We start from the raw sequence: 25,483 nt of genomic DNA, 5'->3' as shown, positions 1-25,483 counted from the left end.
GATGTGTTGTTACCCACCCTTACCACCTGGGGGTCCAGGATCCAGTTGCAGAGGGAGGTGTTTAGTTCCAGGGTCCTTAGCTTTTCATCCGGACGTGAAAATACTGCCCCCTGTCCCCAAGAAGTTTTAATGATGAGCTTTGAGGGCACTATGGCGTTGAATGCTGAGTTGTAGTCAATGAATAGCATTCTCACATAGGTGTTCTTTTGTCCGGGTGTGAAAGGTGAGTGTGGAGTGCAAAAGCGATTGCACCATCTGTAGGTCTGTTGGGGCGGTATGCAAATTGGAGTGGGTCTACGGTTTCTGGGATAATGGTGTTGATGTCAGCCATGACCTGCCTTTCAAAGCACTTCATGGCTACAGATGTGAGTGCTACGTGTCGGTAGTCATTTAGGCAGGTAACATTAGTGCACTTGGGCACAGGGACTATGGTGGTATGCTTGAAACATGTTGGTATTACAGACTCAGACAGGGAGAGGTTGAAAATGTCAGTGAAGACACTTGCCAGTTGGTCAGTTCATGCTCAGAGTACACGTCCTGGTAATCCGTCTGGCCCTGTGGCCTTGTGAATGTTGACCTGTTTAAAGGTCTTCCTCACATAGAGTCCCGCTCCTTGAAAGCGGCAGCTCTACCCTTTAGCTCAGTGCGGATGTTGCCTGTAATCCATGGCCTCTGGTTGGGTATGTGCGTACGGTCACTGTGGGGACAACATCATTGATGCACTTATTTATGAAGCCAGTGACTGATGTGGTGTACTCCTCAATGCCATCAGAAGAATCCTAGAAAATATTCCAGTCTGTGCTAGCAAAACAGTCCTGTAGCTTAGCAACTGCTTCATCTGACCACTTTTTTTATTGACCAAATCACTGTTGCTTCCTGCTTTAATTTTTGCTTGTAAGCAAGAATCAGGAGGATATAATTATTTTCAGATTTGCCAAATGGAGGGCGAGGGAGAGCTTTGTATGTGTCTCTGTGTGTGGAGTAAAGGTGGTCTAGAGCTTTTTTCCCCCTCTGGTTGCACATTTAACATGCTGGTAGAATTTAGGTAAAACAGGTTTAAGTTTCCCTGCATTAAAGTCCCCGGCCACTAGGAGTGCCACCTCTGGGTGAACATATTCCTGTTTGCTTTTTGCCGTATACAGCTCATTGAGTGCGGTCTTAGTGCCAGCATTGGTTTGTGGTGGTAAATAGACAGCTATGAAGAATATAGATGGAAACTCTCTGGGTAGATAGTGTGGAATGCAGCTTACCATGAGATACTCTTCCTCAGGCGAGCAAAACCTCGAGACTTCCATAGATATCATGAACCAGCTGTTGTTTACAAATATACATAAACCGCCACCCCTTGTCTTATCAGAGGCTGCTGTTCTATCCTGCATATACAGTGTATAACCTGCTGGCTGTATGTTATTCATGTCGTCGTTCAGCCACGACTTGGTTAAACATAAGATATTACAGTTTTTAATGTCCCGTTTGTAGGATATACGTGATTGTAGTTTGTCCACTTTATTGTCTAGTGATTGTACGTTGGCCAATAGTACCAATGGCAAAGGCAGATTAGCCACTCGTCGCCGGATCCTCACAAGGCACCCTGATCTCCTTCCGCGAAAACCTCCGTCTCATGTGATTGAATGGTGTCTGTTCGGGTGTCTGGGGTAAATCCCTCTCGTCTGACTCCTTAAAGAAAAATTATTTGTCCAGTTCAAGGTGAGTAATCACTGTTCTGATGTCCAGAAGCTATTTTCGGTCATAATAGACGGTAGCAGCAACATTATGTACAAAATAAGCTACAAACAATGCGAAAAACCAAACAAAATAGCGAGGTTGATTAATAAGAGCCAATAAAACGGCAGTCATCCCCTCCGGCGCCATCTTTGTGTTCTTATGTAAATAAGGTGTTTATTTTATATATTTTATAAATGTGCCCAAATTTCTAAAAACCTGTTTTTGCTTTGTCATTATCGGGTATTGTGTGTAGATCGATGAGGATTTAGTTTTTATTTAATAAATGTTATATTAAGGCTGTAACAAAACAAAATGTGGAATAAGTCAAGGGTTCTGAATACTTTCTGAATGCGACTGTCCAGGAGTGATACCACTAGACCACAACCCAGGCTTTGTACTGGCCCAATTCTTTTATGTGTGGATTCACTCTGATTTTCTTTTTTGCAAAACGTTATTCAAGCTACTGACGGAGTAAAGTCAATGGACAGATTGTGCAAATCCATTTCTAAATGCAAAACCATGCAGTGAGGTAAGTCCAAACACCTGTGCCTGTTTAGCCTTGTTAGCTTGAGATGCGCTCTCTCTCGTTCTCTCTCTCACAAACGCACTGCTACCTGTGGGGATGGACTGAGTTGTATAAGATGGGATCCAGCAGGAGTTCCTATGCCCTCTGCTCCTCTGATCTCATCGCTCAGTGGAGATATTATGTCTTTAGACTGAGAAATCATCTTTGCAATGTGTAACAACACCAGGGACTCAACTAGGAACATTTGGACAGACAGTGAAGGACAGGACACGGATTGGCCTTTTTTATTTTGGAAAGTCAGTTGAGAACCAATTCTTATTTACAATGACGGCCTACCCCGGCCAAACCCTAACCCGGACGACACTGGGCCAATTGTGAACCGCTCTACGGGACTCCCAATCATGGCCGGTTATGATCCAGCCTGGAATCGAACCAGGATCTGTAGTGATGCCTCAATCTAGCACTGAGATGCAGTGCCTTAGACCGCTGCTCCACTCAGCTTTATGCCTCACAACTACAGAGTTTAGTTAGCTTCTTAGCTAGCTGTAAATATTTGTGCGTCTAACTTTCTCACTCATCATTATTCACAATTCATTCAGGGTTATCTGTAGTCATGGTAGCATCCACATTAATGTAGAAATGTTTAGAAACATAGTCTATTCTTACAATAAAAGGGATTCCAAACTGACACAATACTTACATTCATTTTTATTGGGCACAAAATGATCTGAAACACAAACAAAACTCATCAGCAAATGCATCCAACAAGTTTGTAGAGACCCAAACTTGATATAATCATTGTGTGCTAGGAATATGGGACCGAATACACCACCTTCGACTACTTTAATAAACAGACATATTCATTTGTCCCAATACTTTTGGTCCCCTAAAATGGAGGGACTATATACAAAAAGTGCTTTACAAAAAGTGCTGTGAATCTCAACGATTCACCCAATATGGATGAAATCCATCTGATACTTTGGTTACTAAGCCTACTTGGTACCGCATGCGCAGTTGTGTCGGTATTTTAAGCTAAACTGATCTTCAGTATTTTTGTTTGCATGCATGAATAACTAGGCTACTAGTTATTCATGCACTAGTTATTATTCACTAGTTATTCATGCACAGCATTTAGGCTTGCATTATTTAAGTAAGACAGCTGTGTATGTGCGGCTGCCTTCACCTAGGGTAATTCACCAATTACAAACAGCCTATCTATCTTGTAGCCTATATTAATGGCCAAAACAGCCTTGCTTTAGTGTGGTGTGCGCTGTCCATTGTGATAATACAGAGCAGCGGGGATAGGCTACTTCATAAGCACTCTATCCATGGTCTCGGAGTCTCTGCATTTGAACTTTATGTTAATTGTGGTATAGTCTGAAGTAAGCAGAATTCAATATAATTCCAAGGCAAGAACCCAACAAAATGTATCCCCCTCAATGATTTCAACTGCCCCCTTAGTCACTTTATCCTGGTACCAGGACTGATGCAATACACAGGCTTACACAACCTTCACACAGGGCCTCTCTCCTCTGCCTGAGGATTTCTCTAAATGACTTACGCAGGCTCTGATAATGTTAATATCCATAACACTGCGCAGTGTGCTCCGGCATTGTCTAATGACGTGCTTGGTCACCATGGATCATCATTAGATCAAGATGCTATAGATCAGTGTCAGACTTAACCTCATATTTTTGTTCTCTCTGCGTGCGTAAGAATCCTTTATGACTACTGTAATGTCCCTTAGTACCTCCCCTACTACGCATCCACACTGGCACAGAGCCTCATCCGCTCTAATATGTGATTACCTGCAGCTGTGAGTGTATGTGTGTGTGTGTCTGTCTGTGTGTGTGTGTCTGTACGTGTGTGTGTGTCTGTCTGTGTGTGTGTCTGTCTGTGTGTGTGTCTGTACGTGTGTGTGTGTCTGTCTGTGTGTGTGTCTGTACGTGTGTGTGTCTGTACGTGTGTGTGTCTGTCTGTGTGTGTGTCTGTACGTGTGTGTGTCTGTACGTGTGTGTGTGTCTGTCTGTGTGTGTGTCTGTCTGTGTGTGTGTCTGTACGTGTGTGTGTGTCTGTGTGTATGTGTGTACATGTGTGTGTGTGTACGTTCGTACGTGCAAGCATGCGCAAGCGTGTGTGTGCATAGGTGGCAGGACAGAAACTCAGAATGCAACCTAAAAGATTAGAATCTTGCTCGATGGTGTAGGTTGTCATGACATTAGGTCGTCGTGACAAATAAGATGTCACTCTGGGCAGAAGATATCATCAATCATCAGAGATTCCCCCTCCGGAAGTACATCAGGTGTGTGGAGGGGGTGAGAAATAAGACTAGGAGCTGTACCCACAGCGCACGGTAAATCACATCTGGAAGTGGTGTCCTTCATTTACAACTCCCTTGTTTCTCACCTTCACTAATCACAAAATATGGGATATTTTTCATGGGTATCAGGTTGTCCTTGGTTGACAGCACAGCGTAGAAACCTCACCTATACATTCATTTCAGATCAGTTACTTTAAGGAGAGACATGGTAGGAGGTTGGAACATCAAATTAATGAAGCCATAGAGGTCCATACATTCACAGCATCAGTCATATAAACACATTCACAGCATCAGTCATATAAACACATTCACAGCATCAGTCATATAAACACATTCACAGCATCAGTCATATAGACACATTCACAACATAATTCATATAGACATATTCACATCATATAGCACACGCTATTATTCTAAGCGACTTACTTTAATGAGATCATACTTCTATACATTTTATTCTTACTGGTCCCCAGTTGGAATTGAACCCACAACCTTGGTGTTGTCAGCGCCATACTCTACCAACTGATCCACACGAAACCCTCAGGCAGGACAAGAAGATGGAAGAGGGTGCTCTAAACTGGCCTGCCACTGTCCTCTAGTGGTGAGCATGAATAGCTTTACTCCTTCCCAGAGCCATTGACTGTTTTTACTACAGGTATCAGACGAAAGGAAACGCCAACATAAAGTGTCTTAGTAGGACGACACCCCCAGCCAGAAGAGAGTCACTGCACTCTATTGGAGGGATGCAACGCCGTTCTTACATGAGAAATTCCATCATTTGGTGTTTTGTTGATGGTGGTGGAAACCGCTGTCTCAGGCGCCGCTCCAGAATCTGCCATAAGTGTTCAATAGCGGAGGTGAATATGGTGGCCCCCATGTACTTACCACAAATTCCTCATTTTGCTAAGTTCTCCGTATTGTACAGTGGTCTCCGTTAATCTTTTCTTGTATGGTTATTAGCATTGTTTACATGGTCTCAATTTTTGCTTCAAGACACCGCCAATTTGGAAAACTGAAAAGGTTTGTTGTGGATAGTGCTAAAACAATGACGTCATATCTGAATTGTGCCATCTTTATGCGTGTTCACCGTTGGGTTGAGATCTGGTGACTGAGACAGCAACGGCATATGGTTTACATCTTTTTCCTGCTATTCAAACTATTCAGTGACCATTTATGCCCTGTGGACGGGGTCTTCGTCATCCTATGGGGGCATAACCATGGTAGCCAAAATAATGGCCTGCCCAGCATTTTTATACCCTATGACCCTACTCATGACAGGATGTTAATTGCTTAATTAACTCAGTAACCACACCATGTGTAGAAGCACCAGCTTTCAATACACTTTGTATCCCTCATTTAATAAAGTGTTTCCATTATTTTGGCAGTTAGCTGTACATCAATGGCTCCCAGCTCCAGTCCTCCAGTACCTCTAACTGCACACACATTTTTGTTGTAGCCCCAGACAAACACTCTTGATTCAACTCATCAAAGGCTTGATGATTAGTTGACAAGTTGAATCAGGTATGCTTGCCCAGGGCTACAATGATAATGTGTACTGTTGGGGGGGGGGGGGGAACACTGCTGAACAGGATGGTAATAAATGGTTCTGCTCCTTCTGACTTACACAGACTAATCATATTTCTTTAGTCTTTACAAATCTGATTTCTACATAACACACAGTAATGTCCTCATCACCTACAGCTCTTGAACACAGTAGAACCCTTCCACGATGCCATTGGCTAGATTGTGCCACTAAGAACGAAGACAGACACAGATGACGTTTGTTTGTTGTTTCTGACTTTCATCTTCTCTATTTATTTGTGCATTGCACTTATCACTTTATCAAGGGTAAACAGAACCCACAAAGAGAAACACAGAAACCACAGGAGGTTGGTGGCACCTTAATTGGGGAGGACAGGCTCATGGTAATGGTTGGAGTGGAATAAGTGGAATGGTATCAAATACATCAAACACATGGTTTCCATGTGGTTGATACCATTCCATTTGCTCCGTTCCAGCCATTGTTATGAGCCTTCCTCCCTTCAGCAGCCTCCACTGACAGAAACGGTTTACATTTTTAGTAGTAATACTTTTACAGCCGACAAGCAGACACATACAGTAGTTGTATCCAAATCGTATCACATCCTCACGTACAACAGTTTCAACAACACTCATCCACTATATAGAGAGAGGTTAACGTTTTAACATTGCCCTAAGTTAGAGATTTCAGTCAGCTAGGGAGTTTATAGGGGTTCTCTCTCTCACACACACACACACACACACACACACACACACACACACACACACACACACAGTACATACATACTACACAGCCACAGCTTCTGCCATTGGTATAGTCACCAGAGAAAGCAGAGAATACAGTGGACAGACAGTCTCTTTAGTTATATACTGGTCAGTTAGTGCTCACGTTAGTCCACAACTCAGGTGTGGCCTTTTCACAGAGGAAAGGGTTGACAACAGAGTAGGCTGGTCCTCCTATAGCTCTTCCCACCAGCCTCCTCTGGTTGACATCATCAGTATGCAGGGGATAAAACAGGGAAATGGTTGTATCAGATGAAATAGATGTGCCAGTCTACCAAATGTATTGTTTTACACAGATAAGGGTTAGAGGGGGCCTATATTAGGATCTCACAAGCTTGATAGTGGTCCAATACACTCAAGTATAGTAATGTGTTATGGAATGATGTGCCTCCATGTGTAGCAATATAAAGTCAGTCCTGTAGTCCTTCCACTAGGTCTCCCCGTCAGTGAATGCAAAAAAGATATGCTTCAAACTAATGTAAATATTAAAGCCCTCATCAATGACTGGTTGCCTTTGATCAATCAGAATTTCATTTCAAATATTTGTCATGATTTAAAAGTAAACACTTTAGAGGATACAGCAAAGGATGAATAAGACAATACACCACCTGCATGTTACTAAACACTACCCGCAATAAAATGAAAGATTCTTCATTGGGAGGGACTGAATCATCTGAAATGAGTCAATAAATGAACATAATACAAAGTAAAACTGCACATAACAATGATGAAGCTTCAGCAGTTTAGTTCTTAGATAAGTAAAGCAGTGTGATAGGGGATACTTTCTCTGATATGGATAATATCCTTTACACATGGGTTCTTTCAGACTGTAGACACTATATTTACAGGATAAATTAGGGTTAAGTGCCTTGCTCAAGGGCACATCAACAGATTTTTTACCTAGTCAGCTTGGGGATCTGAACCAGCAACCTTCCGGTTACTAGCACAACATGCTTAGCCGCAAGGCTACCTGCCGCCCACTAGCAAGTGACTGTAAAGATGAGTGAGTACTGTATGTTTAAAGCTGGAATCCATAGCGGTCAAACTGCCATGTCTGTTTGTGATATTACAAAGACGTTACTTCGGACATGATTGCACACTCGGACATGATTACACACTCGGACATGATTGCACACTCGGACATGATTGCACACTCGGACATGATTGCACACTCGGACATGATTGCACACTCGGACATGATTGCACACTCGGGCATGATTACACACTCGGACATGATTGCACACCCGGACATGATTGCACACTCGGACATGATTGCACACTCGGACATGATTGCACACTCGGACATGATTGCACACTCGGGCATGATTACACACTCGGACATGATTACACACTCGGACATGATTACACACTCGGACATGATTACACACTCGGACATGATTGCACACTCGGACATGATTGCACACTCGGACATGATTACACACTCGGACATGATTGCACACTCGGACATGATTGCACACTCGGGCATGATTACACACTCGGACATGATTACACACTCGGACATGATTACACACTCGGACATGATTGCACACTCGGACATGATTGCACACTCGGACATGATTACACACTCGGACATGATTACACACTCGGACATGATTACACACTCGGACATGATTGCACACTCGGACATGATTGCACACTCGGACATGATTACACACTCGGCCATGATTACACACTCGAACATGATTACACACTCGGACATGATTACACACTCGGACATGATTACACACTCGGACATGATTACACACTCGGACATGATTACACACTCGGACATGATTACACACTCGATAGAACAGCAGAGTTTTAAAAACCAAGATGCTAGATGCTGGATATCTCTCTCTCTGAACTCCTCTCCTCTTTTCATAACAAATGTGCCTGGGGCGACCGGTGGCGCTGTTTCACCTAATGTGGATTCCAGCTTTAAGACTGGTAATAGACTGCAGCTGAGTTTACTCTCTGTGTTAAAGCTAAAGACATTTTGCACCTTTCTGAGACTGAGGGCAAGAAAACACAAGAACCAACCACCGTAGGTAGTAAAGGTGGTGGTGCAACAACGAATATCCTGCCTACCTTCACCTACTATCTGTATGTCAAGTTGAGTCTCCAGGTTGTTGTCAGAACGTAAACATGTTACCCCTGGCTTGCAATTGTCTTGTTGTCTCCTAGAACTCTCCTGTGGAGTTCTGTGGAAGCACATTGATCTAAATTGGTAATTCAAATGACATAGATAACAGTAGCTTTTCCATGAAGATAGACAACTCATTGATCTAAATTGGTCATTCAAATGACATAGATAACAGTAGCTTTTCCATGAAGATAGACAACTCAGGTGGAAACTCTGTGAGATCGCTCTATACAAATGATTTGACATGGTATTTCTGAGATCACTGTGGTGTATAGACCTTACAGTCAGTGGTACAGTGCCTAATTGAATAGGCCATCCACTCCCAACACTGGCTCTAGATCTTCACTTAAAAGTCACACAGGTGACTGTGACAGGAACACTGTGGTAATGCTACTGTGTGTAAAACATTGTCATCGTCTTGACAGGTGACTGACAGGAACACTGTGTTAATGCTACTGTGTGTAAAACATTGGCATCGTCTTGCTCTATATAGCACCTGGCTAACAACACTGTGACCACAGGTATGTCATTATCACCTATGTCAGGTGTTAGGTGGACAGTATCACTCTGGCGATGTCTCCATAGACAGCTGGATGACTGCATTAATTGGTTCAGGACTCTTTGCTTGGTTCAGGACTCGGACATGTAGGACAGGGTTGAACAGTTCTTGTTGGACAGTTGGACAGTTCTGCCACCAGATACATAGGTAGGTGGGTAGGCAGGTATCTTTCAGTCAGTCTGGCTATTGAAGTCTCTATGGAGTAGAGTCCACAGGACAGTGACAAGAAGAGAAGGAGTGGGGAGTCAGATCCGGTGGGGGCTTGATTATTGATCACAGGGGGTCGGCAGGAACTCTTTCTCTCTCTCAGCTCAGTAGAGTGCTTTTTGTCCTTGGCTGTCAAATTCTGACCAGGCATCATTCAGTTCCATAAAAATCATCTTGGCATATTGTTCATAGGGCTGTCCAGTGGCCTGGGAGAGGGGACAAGGAGGAAAACATCAGTCAGTCACGTTGTAATTTACTGCAGAGGTGAAAAGTGTCTATTGTACAGAACCTCACTATATCATATCTAGTGTTTGTTTGCTTGTGTGTGTGTGTGTAGAAGAATTATACCCGTAGAGGGTACAGGGGCACTTTCCCCACACAGATTTCCTGTAAATGCTTTTTTTCTTTCTCTGCAATACTACTAGCCATATAGTAATTGTATGAAATTGTCTTTAGCTAGCCCAGATAGGTTCTCAATCTCCCAACCTCATTACTAGCTACAAAGAAGACACTTCAGGCTATCAATCAAGTTAGACAGTATACAGTGCCTTGCGAAAGTATTCGGCCCCCTTGAACTTTGCGACCTTTTGCCACATTTCAGGCTTCAAACATAAAGATATAAAACTGTATTTTTTTGTGAAGAATCAACAACAAGTGGGACACAATCATGAAGTGGAACGACATTTATTGGATATTTCAAACTGAAGCCTGAAATGTGGCAAAAGGTCGCAAAGTTCAAGGGGGCCGAATACTTTCGCAAGGCACTGTATACGGTATATATGCAGCTCTGGAAAAAAAGAGCTTTGGGTACAATTGACCATTTTGTTTTATTCTATAAACTACTGACAACATTTCTCCCAAATTCCAAATAAAAATATTGTCATTTAGAGCATTTATTTGCAGAAAATAAATAACAAAATATCGCCAGTCTTAACGTCAACAGTGAAGAGTCGACTCGGGGATGCTGGCCTTCGTTTTTTAATTTTTTATGTTTCACCTTTATTTAACCAGGTAGGCAAGTTGAGAACACCTTTATTTAACCAGGTAGGCAAGTTGAGACCACCTTTATTTAACCAGGTAGGCAAGTTGAGAACAAGTTCTCATTTACAATTGCTACCTGGCCAAGATAAAGCAAAGCAGTTCAACACATACAATGACACAGAGTTACACATGGAGTAAAACAAACATACAGTCAATAATACAGTATGAACAAGTCTATATACGATGTGAGCAAATGAGGTGAGATAAGAGAGGTAAAGGCAAGAAAAAGGCCATGGTGGCGAAGTAAATACAATATAGCAAGTAACACACTGGAATGGTAGATTTGCAGTGGAAGAATGTGCAAAGTAGAAATAAAAATAATGGGGTGCAAAGGAGCAAAATAAATAAATAAATAAAATAAATACAGTAGGGAAAGAGGTAGTTGTTTGGGCTAAATTATAGGTGGGCTATGTACAGGTGCAGTAATATGTGAGCTGCTCTGACAGTTGGTGCTTAAAACTAGTGAGGGAGATAAGTGTTTCCAGTTTCAGAGATTTTTGTAGTTCGTTCCAGTCATTGGCAGCAGAGAACTGGAAGGAGAGGCGGCCAAAGAAAGAATTGGTTTTGGGGGTGACCAGAGAGATATACCTGCTACCTTCTAAGCAGAGTTGCAAAGAAAAAGCCATATCTCAGACTGGCCAACAAAAGGAAAAGATTAAGATGGGCAAAAGAACACAGACACTGGACAGAGGAACTCTGCCTAGAAGGCCAGCATCCCAGAGTCACCTCTTCACTGTTAGCGTTGAGACTGGTGTTTTGTGGGTACTATTTAATGAAGCTGCCAGTTGAGGACTTGTGAGGCGTCTGTTTCTCAAACTAGACACTCTAATGTACTTGTCCTCTTGCTCAGTTGTGCACCGGGGCCTCCCACTCCTCTTTTTATTCTAGTTAGTGCCAGTTTGTGCTGTTCTGTAAAGGGAGTAGTACACAGCTTTGTACGAGATCTTCAGATTCTTGGCATTTCTTTTCATTTCTCAGAACAAGAATAGACTGACAAGTTTCAGAAGAAAGATCTTTGTTTCTGGCCAGTTGGAGCCTGTAATCAAACCCACAAATGCTGATGCTCCAGATACTCAACCAGTCTAAAGAAGGTTCGTTTTCAGCTGTGCTAACATAATTGCAAAAGGGTTTTCTAATGATCAATTAGCCTTTTAAAATGATAAACTTGGATGAGCTAACACAAAGTGCCATTGGAACACAGGTGTGATGGTTGCTGATAATGGGCCTCTGTACATCTATGTAGATATTCCATTCAAAATCATCCATTTCCAGCTACAATAGTAATTTACAACATTAACAATGTCTACACTGTATTCCTGATCAATTTGATGGTAGTTTAATGGACAAAAAAATTGATTTTCTTCAAAAATAAGGACTTTTCTAAGTGACCCCAAACTTTTGAACGGTAGCAAATTACACTCATTATATTCACTGGAGAATCTGACAGTAGGCATTGAAACCCCCCCCCCCCCATCAATACCAGTCACGGCAAGTGATGCTCCTAGCAAGGTTTCTTGGCTTGAACATGAACTTTTGTCAACACATTGCTAACTTTTGTTCAACCAGTGAAACACCTGTTATTAGTGAAGGTGTTTGGAGCACAGCTATCGTATAATAATCACCATAATTGTCTTAATACATACATTTTAAGAGAAGGGGGATTCAACTTAATATTAAAGTGGATTTAGTGTACCCGAAAGTAGTGTTCCATTTTTACATGAAGTGGGTAAAGTTGGTAATCATCTCACGAGGAGAACAGCACAGTTGGGAGGAGAAGCTTCATTTCCAACAGTTCTAAGCAGTCCATTTGTTTTTAAGACAAGGGTGTCATTAAAGCTGTGTTGTATTTATTAGGTATATTGTAGCTCATTTTGTAAGATGTTATGATGCATTACAAGCAAGAACAAAAAAAATCAACAAAAATAACTATTATGAAAATAACTGCATGACAATGAATCATTACCTCAAATCCCATAATTGTCAACGCCCTAGTTTGAGTTACCTGTCTAGCTAATAGGCTATGTTAGAGTTTATACTTCTTCCAATTAGGTGGGGAAGTCAAAATAAAGAAAGACTATCTATCAAATCTATTCATTTTAAAATGTTGATTACTTGTCCTTGCCATTATCATCCACCAGATGATGTTTTTGCTAACATGATCGGGGTTCCTGGGTCGCCGGTTTGCCTGGGCGGGCATCCCTGGGCAAGTTAAGGTTTTAGACACCTGCTTTAGAAAAGCAATAAATAACTAAAGGTACTGAATAAGACACATTCCTTTCAATCTTTTACCTAGATTTTAGCAGAAATGCAGAGAAGCATTTTTGGTTTAAAAAAAAAAACTGCTAGTCAGGAGGTGTTGTGGAATAATGTGTCAAATACAGTGGGGCAAAAAATTATTTAGTCAGCCACCAATTGTGCAAGTTCTCCCACTTAAAAAGATGAGAGAGGCCTGTCATTTTCATCATAGGTACACTTCAACTATGACAGACAAAACGAGAAAAAAAATCCAGAAATCACATTGTAGGATTTTTTATGAATTTATTTGCAAATTATGGTGGAAAATAAGTATTTGGTCAATAACAAAGGTTTATCTCAATACTTTGTTATATACCTTTTGTTGGCAATGACAGAGGTCAAATGTTTTCTGTAAGTCTTCACAAGGTTTTCACACACTGTTACTGGTATTTTGGCCCATTCCTCCATGCAGATCTCCTCTAGAGCAGTGATGTTTTGGGGCTGTTGCTGGGCAACACAGACTTTCAACTCCCTCCAAAGATTTTCTATGGGGTTGAGATCTGGAGACTGGCTAGGCCACTCCAGGACCTTGAAATGCTTCTTACGAAGCCACTCCTTCGTTGCCCTGGCGGTGTGTTTGGGATCATTGTCATGCTGAAAGACCCAGCCACGTTTCATCTTCAATGCCCTTGCTGATGGAAGGAGGTTTTCACTCAAAATCTCACGATACATGGCCCCATTCATTCTTTCCTTTACACGGATCAGTCGTCCTGGTCCCTTTGCAGAAAAACAGCCAAAAGCAGCATGTTTCCCCCCCCATGCTTCACAGTAGGTATGGTGTTCTTTGGATGCAACTCAGCATTCTTTGTCCTCCAAACACGACAAGTTGAGTTTTTACCAAAAAGTTATATTTTGGTTTCATCTGACCATATGACATTCTCCCAATCTTATTCTGGATCATCCAAATGCTCTCTAGCAAACTTCAGACGGGCCTGGACATGTACTGGCTTAGGCAGGGGGACACGTCTGGCACTGCAGGATTTGAGTCCCTGGCGGCGTAGTGTGTTACTGATGGTAGGCTTTGTTACTTTGGTCCCAGCTCTCTGCAGGTCATTCACTAGGTCCCCCGTGTGGTTCTGGGATTTTTGCTCACCGTTCTTGTGATCATTTTGACCCCACGGGGTGAGATCTTGCGTGGAGCCCCAGATCGAGGGAGATTATCAGTGGTCTTGTATGTCTTCCGTTTCCTAATAAGTGCTCCCACAGTTGATTTATTCAAACCATGCTGCTTACCTATTGCAGATTCAGTCTTCCCAGCCTGGTGCAGGTCTACAATTTTGTTTCTGGTGTCCTTTGACAGCTCTTTGGTCTTGGCAATAGTGGAGTTTGGAGTGTGACTGTTTGAGGTTGTGGACAGGTGTCTTTTATACTGATGACAAGTTCAAACAGGCGCCATTAATACAGGTAACGAGTGGAGGACAGAGGAGCCTCTTAAATAAGTTACAGGTCTGTGAGAGCCAGAAATCTTGCTTGTTTGTAGGTGACCAAATACTTATTTTCCACCATAATTTGCAAATAAATTTATAAAAAATCCTACAATGTGATTTTCTGGATTTTTTCACCTATAGTGAAAATTACAGGCCTCTCTCATCTTTTAAGTGGGAGAACGTGCACAATTGGTGGCTGACTAAATATTTTTTTGCCCCACTGTAATTACACAAGATACCGGAACTCATCTGGGGTGCCGACTGCCTCTGCATATTGAATTCAAGAGTTCCGGTATCCGTGTAAATATTTGACTCAATATTCCACAACAGAGGATACAGACAGCTCAAGAGGTATGCAGAAAAATACAAAACAGAATTAAGCATAGTGATTATGGCTTTAAACTCTTAGAAAAAAAGGTTCTATTTAGAACCTGAAATTATTATTTATTTGGAGAACACTTTCAAGTACCATTTTAAGTTCCAGGTAGAACCCTTTTGGGTTCCATGAAAAACCCTTTCCACAGAGGGTTCTACATAGAACTCAAAAGGCTTCTAACTAAAACCAAAATAGGTTCTACCTGGAACCAAAGGGTTCTCCTATGGGGACAGGCAAACTTGAGGTGTTTAAAAAATGCTAAATTCTTCAACTTAAAGGATGGGGGGGGCCTAGCCTCCAGTTCACCTCCCAGCTATCCTCACGCACCCTCAGATTTTTGGGGTGCATGATGCCCCCTGTGTGTGTGTGTGTGTTCGCGCGTGTTTGTGTGATTGCATGAGTATGTGTGTGTGTATGCGTGTGTATGAGGTAAGTGTACATGTGTTACACTGTGTGTAGAGTTAACCTCTTCCTTCCCTCTCACCTTGTCTGGATGGACCACCAGCACAGCTTTACGGTAGACCTTCTTGACCTGCTCTGGGGTCACCAGGTCAGCCATGCCTACAGGCTTCCAGCGGGTCTCCCCCTCCCACAGCACCGTGTGCATGGTGGACAGCAGGGCCCGGATGTTACGCTCCTTCCCCTCGATCCAGTCCAGAATCTGGTGGTAGAGGGGGGAGAGTCTGGGCCAGATACAACACTGAGCTCACAGGACTTCTTCAAAATCTTGAGATAGCTAGCTTGTTTTTCTTAGGCTGTCAAAAGACAGTCCAACATTAGTTATATCTTCACTACACTCTCCAACTATCGGTCCAAGGCTAGTGATTGACCACTGTAAGACTACCTTGAGTTTCTCAGGGTCCATCTCTTTAGCCATCTCCTCCTTTCTCATCTCTGCTATTGTCCTGGGACCTTCCTTCTTTTTGGCTCCAGCAAAGCTTTGGCCAGACAGCAGGTCATCAAAGTTAGCCATTGCAACTTTGGGCTTGGTACCTGGGAGAGAGAAAGTAACATCTTCTCTCATCCACTTATAATACAGTATATGTGCAGTCATATCATGAATGACTACCTGCACAGATCACACACATGCAGGTCAGTTTCAAGTGGCACATTTGTACATTAATACAGAGCAACAGGAGTAATTTTGGGGGGAACACAACCCAACAGTCTATCCATCCCAGTGTGATAACAACCAGTCTCCCACTGACTCACCCATGTTGGGCTGTTGTTTCCCGGCTGCATTGGGAGTAGCTCCTCCTCCCATGGCAGAGAAGCTGATGTTGTAGTTGGGTCTGTTGGAGGGGGAGGTGTGGGGCATGGAGTGGCTGGTGCTGGGCTTGGCCTGGGGGGATGGACCACCCTGACCCTGGGGTTGGGGCTGCCACCCTGGCTGCCCTCCAACACCACCACCACCGGGCTTCCAGGAGGGGAGGCCTGTGTTGGCCTGCCAGCCCCCACCGTGCTGGGGCGAGGGAGGAGGCCGTGAGGGGGAGCCCATGGGGGGGAAGGCAGGGGTGGTGCCTGTAGGGGTGGTGGGCTTACTGGAGAACCCAGATCCTCCTATAGAGAGAGATGTAAGTGGAGTGTTTACAGAAACTGTAACTCAACTATCATAACATAACAGCATGACATGACATAACCAGAGGAGGCTGGGGGTAGGATATATAGGAGGGCAGGCTCATTGTAATGGCTGGAATGGAATCAATGAAACTATCAAACACATGGAAACCACGTTTGACTCCGTTCCATTGATTCCATTCCAGCTATTACAATGAGCTCGTCCTCCTATAGCTCCTCCCAACAGCCTCCCCTGGACATAACATATTTAAAGCATCAGTTAGAACAGTACTTAAAGCCTTCACTGACCTCCCAGACTTCCCCCAAGGTTTCCGATGTCAGCAAAGGGGTCCAGAGTGTTGGGTTTGGCCTGGTGTGTGGGAGTGTTGTTGACCGACCCAGTAGGACTGGTACTGGCTGACTTGCTGCCCATACTGAAACCACCTCCTCACACAGAACACACAATAACACAGTTGAAATACTATACAATACCTTATTTTATTTAGCCTTTATATTACCAGGAAGGTCAATTAAGAGCACATTCTTATTTCCAAAGAAGTAGGCACTGTAGTTCTATAAATATGATTCTCATAAGCACCAGCAGAGGTCCCTATTTAGTCCAATCTGATATTACACACGCTTGCTTGCTCCTGGCAGCACAGTATGCTGGATGATGGCATGCCATAGCTCTCTGTTGCTCCTGGCAGCACAGTATGCTGGATGATGGCATGCCATAGCTCTCTGTTGCTCCTGGCAGCTGGTTGTTCCTCTGTTCTCAGAACCCTGTCTCTGCAGATGTTGTCCATGAATGTTACACAGGAGTAGAACTTACCTGGAGCTGCAGGTTTGTTCCAGTCCCATCCTCCCATGGCGTTGGGAGGCTGCTGAATGGTGACTACAGGGGTGGTGTGTGGGACTGGGGAGCTGTGGCCTATCAGAACACAGAAACATCAGTGACAGACCTCACAGACAATGGGAGGAAGGAGATATGAAGTCATGCAAATCATGACCACATTATCACTAATGACCATAGTGTTGGATACTATCTGACTTGAATTCCCTTTGAGCTCCTGAATTGAGCCCCTCTGTTTGTAATTGTATAATTAGCCTAGCAGTAGTCATTATCATTGGTCAATGTGCATTGTATTCAGGCAGAGTGAAAGTACAAAGGGAGCATGTCTCTGAGTGTAAGAACGATTCTATAAGGGTTGAATAGGAGCCATGTGTCTGGGGTTAGAGCTGACAGATCATAATTACTGTTCTATAACGCTGTCTAATATATTTACTGTTTTATATACTCTTATATACAGTTTTGATGTATTCTTAGAGATTTAAAGTAATGTTAGGTTTAAGCTCTTTGTGTATGAGAAGTGTAATTACAGTATTTAGTGGACTGCAATGGACTGTAGGAATGTGTACTCCCAAGAACTCAAGGCCTCTCCTGACTGATAAGAAGTCCTGTGAAAGGAACGGAGGAGCACGAAGGTTCCAGACTCAGGCTGGGCCACTATAACACCTGACTGATAAGAAGTCCTGTGAAAGGAATGGAGGAGCACGAAGGTTCTAGACTCAGGCTGGGCCACTATAACACCTGACTGATAAGAAGTCCTGTGAAAGGAATGGAGGAGCACGAAGGTTCCAGACTCAAGGCTGGGCCACTATATGTTGGAGGAAATTATGGTTGAAATGACTAATTATATATACATTCCAATCAGAACTGACTAGTCCAAATGCTATAATGTACTGTACAAATATGAATTTTCTCTCTTGCTCCCATTCCCAATTGTATATAATGTAGTCAGGAGTTTAGTAACAATGACGGTCTGTTCCTTGTACAAATGAATGTACTATCTCCAGGTGGCAGGGACGGACTATTTCCAGACTGTCTAGAATGCTGATTTATACTGACTGACCTTGACTTCAGGCGTAGAGCGAAGGCTCGAGAACTATAGGGCCTCTCTACCGGTGTTATGAAGAGATAGAACATTTAGAAAACGCTGACGTCATTTTCAGTTTATAACCTGTGGAAAAATGTGTATGTGGCAGTACTCTCTTGTAATAAACGCTGTTACCTGACTTTTAAGACTGGTCTCGATCTATTTCATGCATAATTAATGAATTTACAACTCATTAATGAAATAGAGGGAGTGCGAATTTGGTTTTGGCTATAAAACATATAGGAATTTAGAATTCCTCTAACACTATAACACCTGACTGATAAGAAGTCCTGTGAAAGGAATGGAGGAGCACGAAGGTTCCAGACTCAGGCTTGTCCACTATAACACCTCATTTGAGTCAATTGGAGGTGTACCTGTGGAATTATTTCAAGGCCTACCTTCAAACTCAGTGCCTCTTTGATTGACATCATGGGAAAATCAAAAGAAATCAGCCATTTTCTCAGAAAAGAAATTGTAGACCTCCACAAGTCTGGTTCATCCTTGGGAGCAACTTCCAAATGCCCGAAGGTACCACGTTCATCTGTACAAACAGTAGTACGCAAGTATAAACACCATGGGACCACGCAGCCATCATACTGCTCTGGAAGAACATGCCATTCTGTCTCCTAAAGATGAACGTACATTGGTGCGAAAAGTGCAAATCAATCCCAGACCAAAAATAAAGGACCTTGTGAAGATGCTGGAGGAAACAGGTACAAAAGTATCTATATCCACAGTAAAACGAGTCCTATATCAACTCAGCAGGGAAGAATCCACTGCTCCAAAACCGCCATAAAAAAAGCCAGACTACGGGTTGCAACTGCACATGGGGACAAAGATTGTACTTTTTGGAGAAATGTCCTCTGGTCTGATGAAACAAAAATATAACTGTTTGGCCATAATGGCCATTGTTATGTTTGGAGGAAAAAGGGGGAGGCTTGCAAGTCAAAGAGCACCATCCCAACCGTGAAGCACGGGGGTGGCAGCATCATGTTGTGGAGGTGCTTTGCTGCAGGAGGGACTGGTGCACTTCACAAAATAGATGGCATCATGAGAAAGTAAAATTATGTGGATATATTGAAGCAACATCTCAAGACATCAGTCAAATGGGTCTTTCAAATGGACAATGACCCCAAGCATACTTCCAAAGTTGTGGTAAAATGGCTTAAGGACAACAAAGTCAAGGCATTGGAGTGGCCATCACAAAGCACTGACCTCAATCCTATAGAAAATGTGTGGACAGAACTGAAAAAGCGTGTGCGAGCAAGGAGGCCTACAAACCTGACTCAGATACACCAGCTCTATCAGGAGGAATGGGCCAAAATTCCCCCAACCTATAGTGGGAAGCTTGTGGAAGGCTACCCGAAACATTTGACCCAAGTCAAACAATTTAAAGGCAATGCTACCAAATACTAATTGAGTGTATGTAAACTTTTAACCCACTGGGAATGTGATGAAAGAATAAAAGCTGAAATAAATCACTCTCTCTACTATTATTCTGACATTTCACATTCTTAAAATAAATTGATAATCCTAGCTGACCTAAACCAGAAAATTTTTACAAGGATTAAATGTCAGGAATTGAGAAACTGAGTTTAAATGTATTTGGCTAAGGTGTATGTAAACTTCCGACTTCAACTGTATCAGTGTAAAGACAGCAGTCGTATTGTGGATAGTGGATACAGTAAAACGTTAGTGGAAAGATATCAGTGTAAAGACAGCAGTCACATAGTGGATAGTGGAAAGAGTGAAATGTTAATTGGTAGACAGTGCCTCTACAGATGCAGTCTGGTCATGCCTTACACATGCCAGTGTTCTGCAAGGTGGGGGATAGAGAGTGAGCTGCATGCAGGAGGGGGCCAGGCTGCCCCAGGTTACCAAGATTACCTGCTGAACCCAGGAAGGACCCCATCAGCTCCTGGGGCTTGGGCATCGGACCCGCCCCAAACGGGTCCAACGCTGGGTGGACAGAGAGAAAAGCATAAACCATTACTTTACTATTCAATTCAATACATTGTATTAATCTCCGACAGGCAATTAATTCTGGCAGTCATAGGATACGCATAGATTAACATACTATGTACACATCTGTGTTAAAATGACTTTGTAAAAAAACATACTAATGAACCTGAATTGAGTTGATCAGTAACTATGGCTATATGGTGTTATAGTAATAATTGACATACCTGGATAGGGGCAGGGGAGGGTGGAGGGTGGCGCTATTTTCTGTGGGGTGGACTGGGCCGAAGTGGGCCCACTCCCTGTCTGGGGGGAGGCCCCAAACAGGTCCCCCAGGAGGTCCGTGGTTGTGTTGGTGGTCGGGGGCTGGGGCGAGGGGCATGGGGTGTTCACTGCCACCCCATCCAGGCCCAGGAGGTCCACCTCTTCTGGGGGAGGAGGAGGAGCAGCGGGGGGGACGTGGGGCTGCTCGGGTCTCTTGGGGCCCCTGGTACCAGTCTGAGCCCCTCCAGGTCTCTCTCCGCTAGCGTGGCTTTGCTGGCTGGAAAGGGACAGCATCTCGTCATCAGACGGCTCGCTGTCCTCCCCGTGAGGACGACCGTCCAGACCGCCTTGGGACCGGCTTGGCTCTACATGGGAGGGGGTAGGTCACATAAGGAAAACTTGGTCTTGATTTAGTAAATAGGTTTGCTTCCCACAAAATATTCGACAGGAGAACAGGAGATATTTTGCTAAGTTATAGGTATCAGTATTGCTAGCCACCACAGCAGCGTGACAAAGCTAAACTAACACATACGTGCTGTACATCACCCAGGGGAAACTGCCTCGAACAATGTGCTGACTTCCTCTAACTACAGCAGCTAGTATCTTTACTGGTCTGTGGTCTCCTCTACTCTAGACCTACCCTCCAAGTCCAGTCCCTCCATCTCATCTTGGGAGGAGAGAATGAGACCAACGTTAGAGTAAGAAAGACTGTTCAACAGCAGCTCTCATTAGTGGTGACCATATCAGTATCTGTGTGTGTTTAGCTGTCTGTGTGCATAGTTTCTGTGTGTGTGCCTTGGTCCATCTGGGCATTGGAGTGTGTGGACCTCTGTGTGGACCTCTGTGTCAGTGCATGTATCTGTGCCTGTGTACCAACATGTGCGTGCTCATCTGTGTCCGTTTGTATGCGTATGCGTGCATGTGTGTATGAGTGTGTGCATCTGTGTGGACATATTTGCCTGTGTGTGTCTGTGTGTGTTTGTGTGTGTGTCCATCTGTCCTGTATGCCTCTGCAGGTGCTTGTATGTTGACCTCCCCTCTGCCCTACCTGCTATGGCCAGTGCGTCCTGGTGTTCCTGGTGACAGGAGAACAGTACGTTGGGGATGAGGTCTTTATTAGGGAACTGTTCCCAGGGAGGGGTCAGGTCCTTCTGCTTGTCAGTGCTCTCCACCTCGATGTCCACCAACACATGGAACAACTGAGGGTACTTCTCTGGAGAGTCACACGCATCCAGCTCCGGCCTAGACAGGTGTGTGTGTGTGTGTGTGTCAGACAAATAGTTAGTTAGTTCTCCAATCACTATTTCAAAAAAGAGTCATGTTCCATATCATGACGTTCACGTGTTAATACTTCACATATGTACTGTACAGATATTATATGAGAGAGGGGCTCACTTCGTAAACTTTAACACAGTGGTCCCTGGAGCAATGAAGCCTGTGTGGAACTGGATCTGGAATATCTGGGTGTTGGACACCTGCAAACACCAACAAGCAATCACATAGATAGATTCAGGAATCACATAGATAGATTCAGGAATCACATAGATAGATTCAGGAATCACATAGATTCAGGAATCACGTAGATTCAGGAATCACGTAGATTCAGGAATCACATAGATTCAGGAATCACATAGATTCAGGAATCACATAGATTCAGGAGGCACATAGATAGATTCAAACAACTACACTGTGGAAATGTATGATCGTAAGGGAAGGAGATTCCATCTAGATTTTAATTTAGTCTGTGCTGTGTTAATGTTCATTCAGGGCACACAATGTACATCAATGTGTTAGTGTGACAGTATCTCCCAGAGAGCGATCTCTGTCTGTAAATAACAAGGTATCAGGACATGGTCCCATACAATCAGAGCTAACAGAATCTGTCATAGCATAGCATATCATAATATGTGTGTGTGTCAGTGTTATGTTAGCATGCTAGACTAGCCATATGCTGTACTTTGGCCTGCGTGTGACAGTGTTGTCTTAGCATGTTAGGCTAGCCCCATGCTGTACCTTGGCCTGCAGTCGTCCTCCGATGGTGTTCCTCATATGATAGACAGAAATGACCACATCACCCTGGACATTCACACCTAGAGGGAAGACAACCTTCCCCTCCTGGACCCTGTGCTCTCTGAGAGGGGGGAGGGTGAGAGAGACAGACAAGCAGAAAGGAGGAGAAGGAGAAAAAGAGAAAGGTATGGTGTCATACAGTGCACTCGGAAAGTATTCAGACCCCTTTTGTTGTTCATTAGTTTACTCCAATTAGTGGAGGGATGGTAGGGTTAGTGGTAAATAAGAAAGGAAAAAATATACTGTATATGTACAGTGGGGAGAACAAGTATTTGATACACTGCCGATTTTGCAGGTTTTCCTACTTACAAAGCATGTAGAGGTCTGTACTTTTTATCATAGGTACACTTCAACTGTGAGAGACGGAAGCTAAAAAAATAATACAGAAAAACACATTGTATGATTTTTAAATAATTAATTAGCATTTTATTGCATGACATAAGTATTTGATACATCAGGAAAGCAGAACTTAACATTTGGTACAGAAACCTTTTGTTTGCAATTATAGAGATAATACGTTTCCTGTAGTTCTTGACCAGGTTTGTACACACTGCAGCAGGGATTGTGGCCCACTCCTCCATACAGACCTTCTCCAGATCCTTCAGGTTTCGGGGCTGTCGCTGGGCAATACGGACTTTCAGCTCCCTACAAAGATGTTCTATTGGGTTCAGACTGGCTAGGCCACTCCAGGACCTTGAGATGCTTCTTACGGAGCCACTCCTTAGTTGCCCTGGCTGTGTATTTCGGGTCGTTGTCATGCTGGAAGACCCAGCCACGACCCATCTTCAATGCTCTTACTGAGGGAAGGAGGTTGTTGGCCAAGATCCCGCGATACATGGCCCCATCCATCCTCCCCTCAATACGGTGCAGTCGACCTGTCCCCTTTGCAGAAAAGCATCCCCAAAGAATGATGTGTCCACCTCCATGCTTCACGGTTGGGATGGTGTTCTTGGGGTTGTACTCATCCTTCTTCTTCCTCCAAACACGGCTAGTGGAGTTTAGACCAAAAAGCTCTATTTTTGCCTCATCATTTGCCACATGACCTTCTCCCATTCCTCCTCTGGATCATCCAGATGGTCATTGGCAAACTTCAGATGGGCCTGGACATGCGCTGGCTTGAGCAGGGGGACCTTGCGTGCGCTGCAGGATTTTAATCCATGACGGCGAAGTGTGTTACTAATGGTTTTCTTTGAGACTGTGGTCCCAGCTCTCTTCAGGTCATTGACCAGGTCCTGCCGTGTAGTTCTGGGCTGATCCCTCACCTTCCTCATGATCATTGATGCCCCACAAGGTGAGATCTTGCATGGAGCCCCAGACCGAGGGTGATTGACCGTCATCTTGAACTATTTCCATTTTAAAATAATTGCACCAGCAGTTGTTGCCTTCTCACCAAGCTGCTTGCCTATTGTCCTGTAGCCCATCCCAGTATTGTGCAGGTCTACAATTTTATCCCTGATGTCCTTACACAGCTCTCTGGTCTTGGCCATTGTGGAGAGGTTGGAGTCTGTTTGATTGGACAGGTGTCTTTTATACAGGTAACGAGTTCAAACAGGTGCAGTTAATACAGGTAATGAGTGGAGAACAGGAGGGCTTCTTAAAGAAAAACTAACAGGTCTGTGAGAGACGGAATTCTTACTGGTTGGTAGGTGATCAAATACTTATGTCATGTAATAAAATGCAAATGAATTACTTAAAAATCATACAATGTGATTTTCTGGATTTATGTTTTAGATTCCGTCTCTCACAGTTAAAGTGTACCTATGATAAAAATTACAGACCTCTACATGCTTTGTAAGTAGGAAAACCTGCAAAATCGGCAGTGAATCAAATACTTGTTCTCCCCACTGTATACAGTTGAAGTCGGGAGTTTACATACACCTTAGCCAAATACATTTAAACTCAGTTTTTCACAATTCCTGACATTTAATCCCAGTACAAATTCCCTGTTTTAGGTCAGTTAGGATCATCACATTATTTTAAGAATGTGAAATGTCAGAATAATAGTAGAGAGAATGATTTATTTCAGCTTTATTCTTTCATCACATTCCCAGTGGGTCAGAAGTTTATATACAGTCAATTAGTATTTGGTAGCATTGCCTTTAAATTGTTTAACTTGGGTCAAACGTTTCGGGTAGCCTTCCACAAGCTTCCCACAATAAGTTGCGTGAATTTTGTTCATTCCTCGTTGACAGAGCTGGTGTAACTGAGTCAGGTTTGTAGGCCTCCTTGCTTGCACACGCTTTTTCAGTTCTGCCCACACATTTTCAATGGGATAGAGGTCAGGGCTTTGTGATGGCCACTCCAATACCTTGACTTTGTTGTCCTTAAGCCATTTTACCACAACTTTGGAAGTATGCTTGGGGTCATTGTCCATTTGGAAGACCCATTTGCGACCAAGCTTTAACTGATGTCTTGTGATGTTGCTTCAATATATCCACATAATATTATTTTCTCATGATGCCATCTATTTTGTGAAGTGCACCAGTCCCTCCTGCAGCAAAGCACCCCCACGCCATGATGCTGCCACCCCCGTGCTTCATGGTTGGGATGGTGTTCTTCGGCTTGCAAGCCTCCCCCTTTTTCCTCCAAACATAACGATGGTCATTATGGCCAAACAATTCTCTTTTTGTTTCATCAGACCAGATGACATTTCTCCAAAAAGTACGATCTTTGTCCCCATGTGCAGTTGCAAACCGCAGTCTGGCTTTTTTATGGCAGTATTGGAGTAGTGGCTTCTTCCCTGCAGAGCTGCCTT

The 25,483-nt window shown here is 43.5% G+C and overlaps 1 protein-coding gene across 4 annotated transcripts in view; it reads right to left on the bottom strand.

Moving 5' to 3' along the window:
* Positions 1–6,351: 6,351 nt before the first annotated feature.
* The window catches only part of LOC109902845 (putative tyrosine-protein phosphatase auxilin), a 66,715-nt gene continuing 47,583 nt past the window's right edge, over positions 6,352–25,483 (bottom strand). For 2 of the 4 annotated variants that reach the window (XM_031785640.1, XM_031785642.1), the window contains exons 9-19: positions 22,672–22,789; positions 22,054–22,133; positions 21,707–21,900; positions 20,622–21,023; positions 20,323–20,394; positions 17,331–17,429; positions 16,808–16,945; positions 16,154–16,501; positions 15,786–15,934; positions 15,426–15,602; positions 6,352–10,008 (exon numbers count right to left, since the gene is read on the bottom strand). In XM_031785640.1, the coding sequence (XP_031641500.1) occupies positions 9,907–10,008; positions 15,426–15,602; positions 15,786–15,934; positions 16,154–16,501; positions 16,808–16,945; positions 17,331–17,429; positions 20,323–20,394; positions 20,622–21,023; positions 21,707–21,900; positions 22,054–22,133; positions 22,672–22,789 (1,879 nt within the window). In that variant the 3' untranslated portion in view covers positions 6,352–9,906. The remainder of the gene's footprint in view (positions 10,009–15,425; positions 15,603–15,785; positions 15,935–16,153; positions 16,502–16,807; positions 16,946–17,330; positions 17,430–20,322; positions 20,395–20,621; positions 21,024–21,706; positions 21,901–22,053; positions 22,134–22,671; positions 22,790–25,483) is intronic. The other 2 variants (XM_031785641.1, XM_031785643.1) reach the window with 1 other exon arrangement.

This window comes from Oncorhynchus kisutch, linkage group LG13, assembly GCF_002021735.2.
Source record: "Oncorhynchus kisutch isolate 150728-3 linkage group LG13, Okis_V2, whole genome shotgun sequence".
NCBI lineage: Eukaryota > Metazoa > Chordata > Actinopteri > Salmoniformes > Salmonidae > Oncorhynchus > Oncorhynchus kisutch.
Note: the sequence above shows the minus strand (reverse complement) of the source record. Positions and strands in the feature narration are given on the sequence as shown.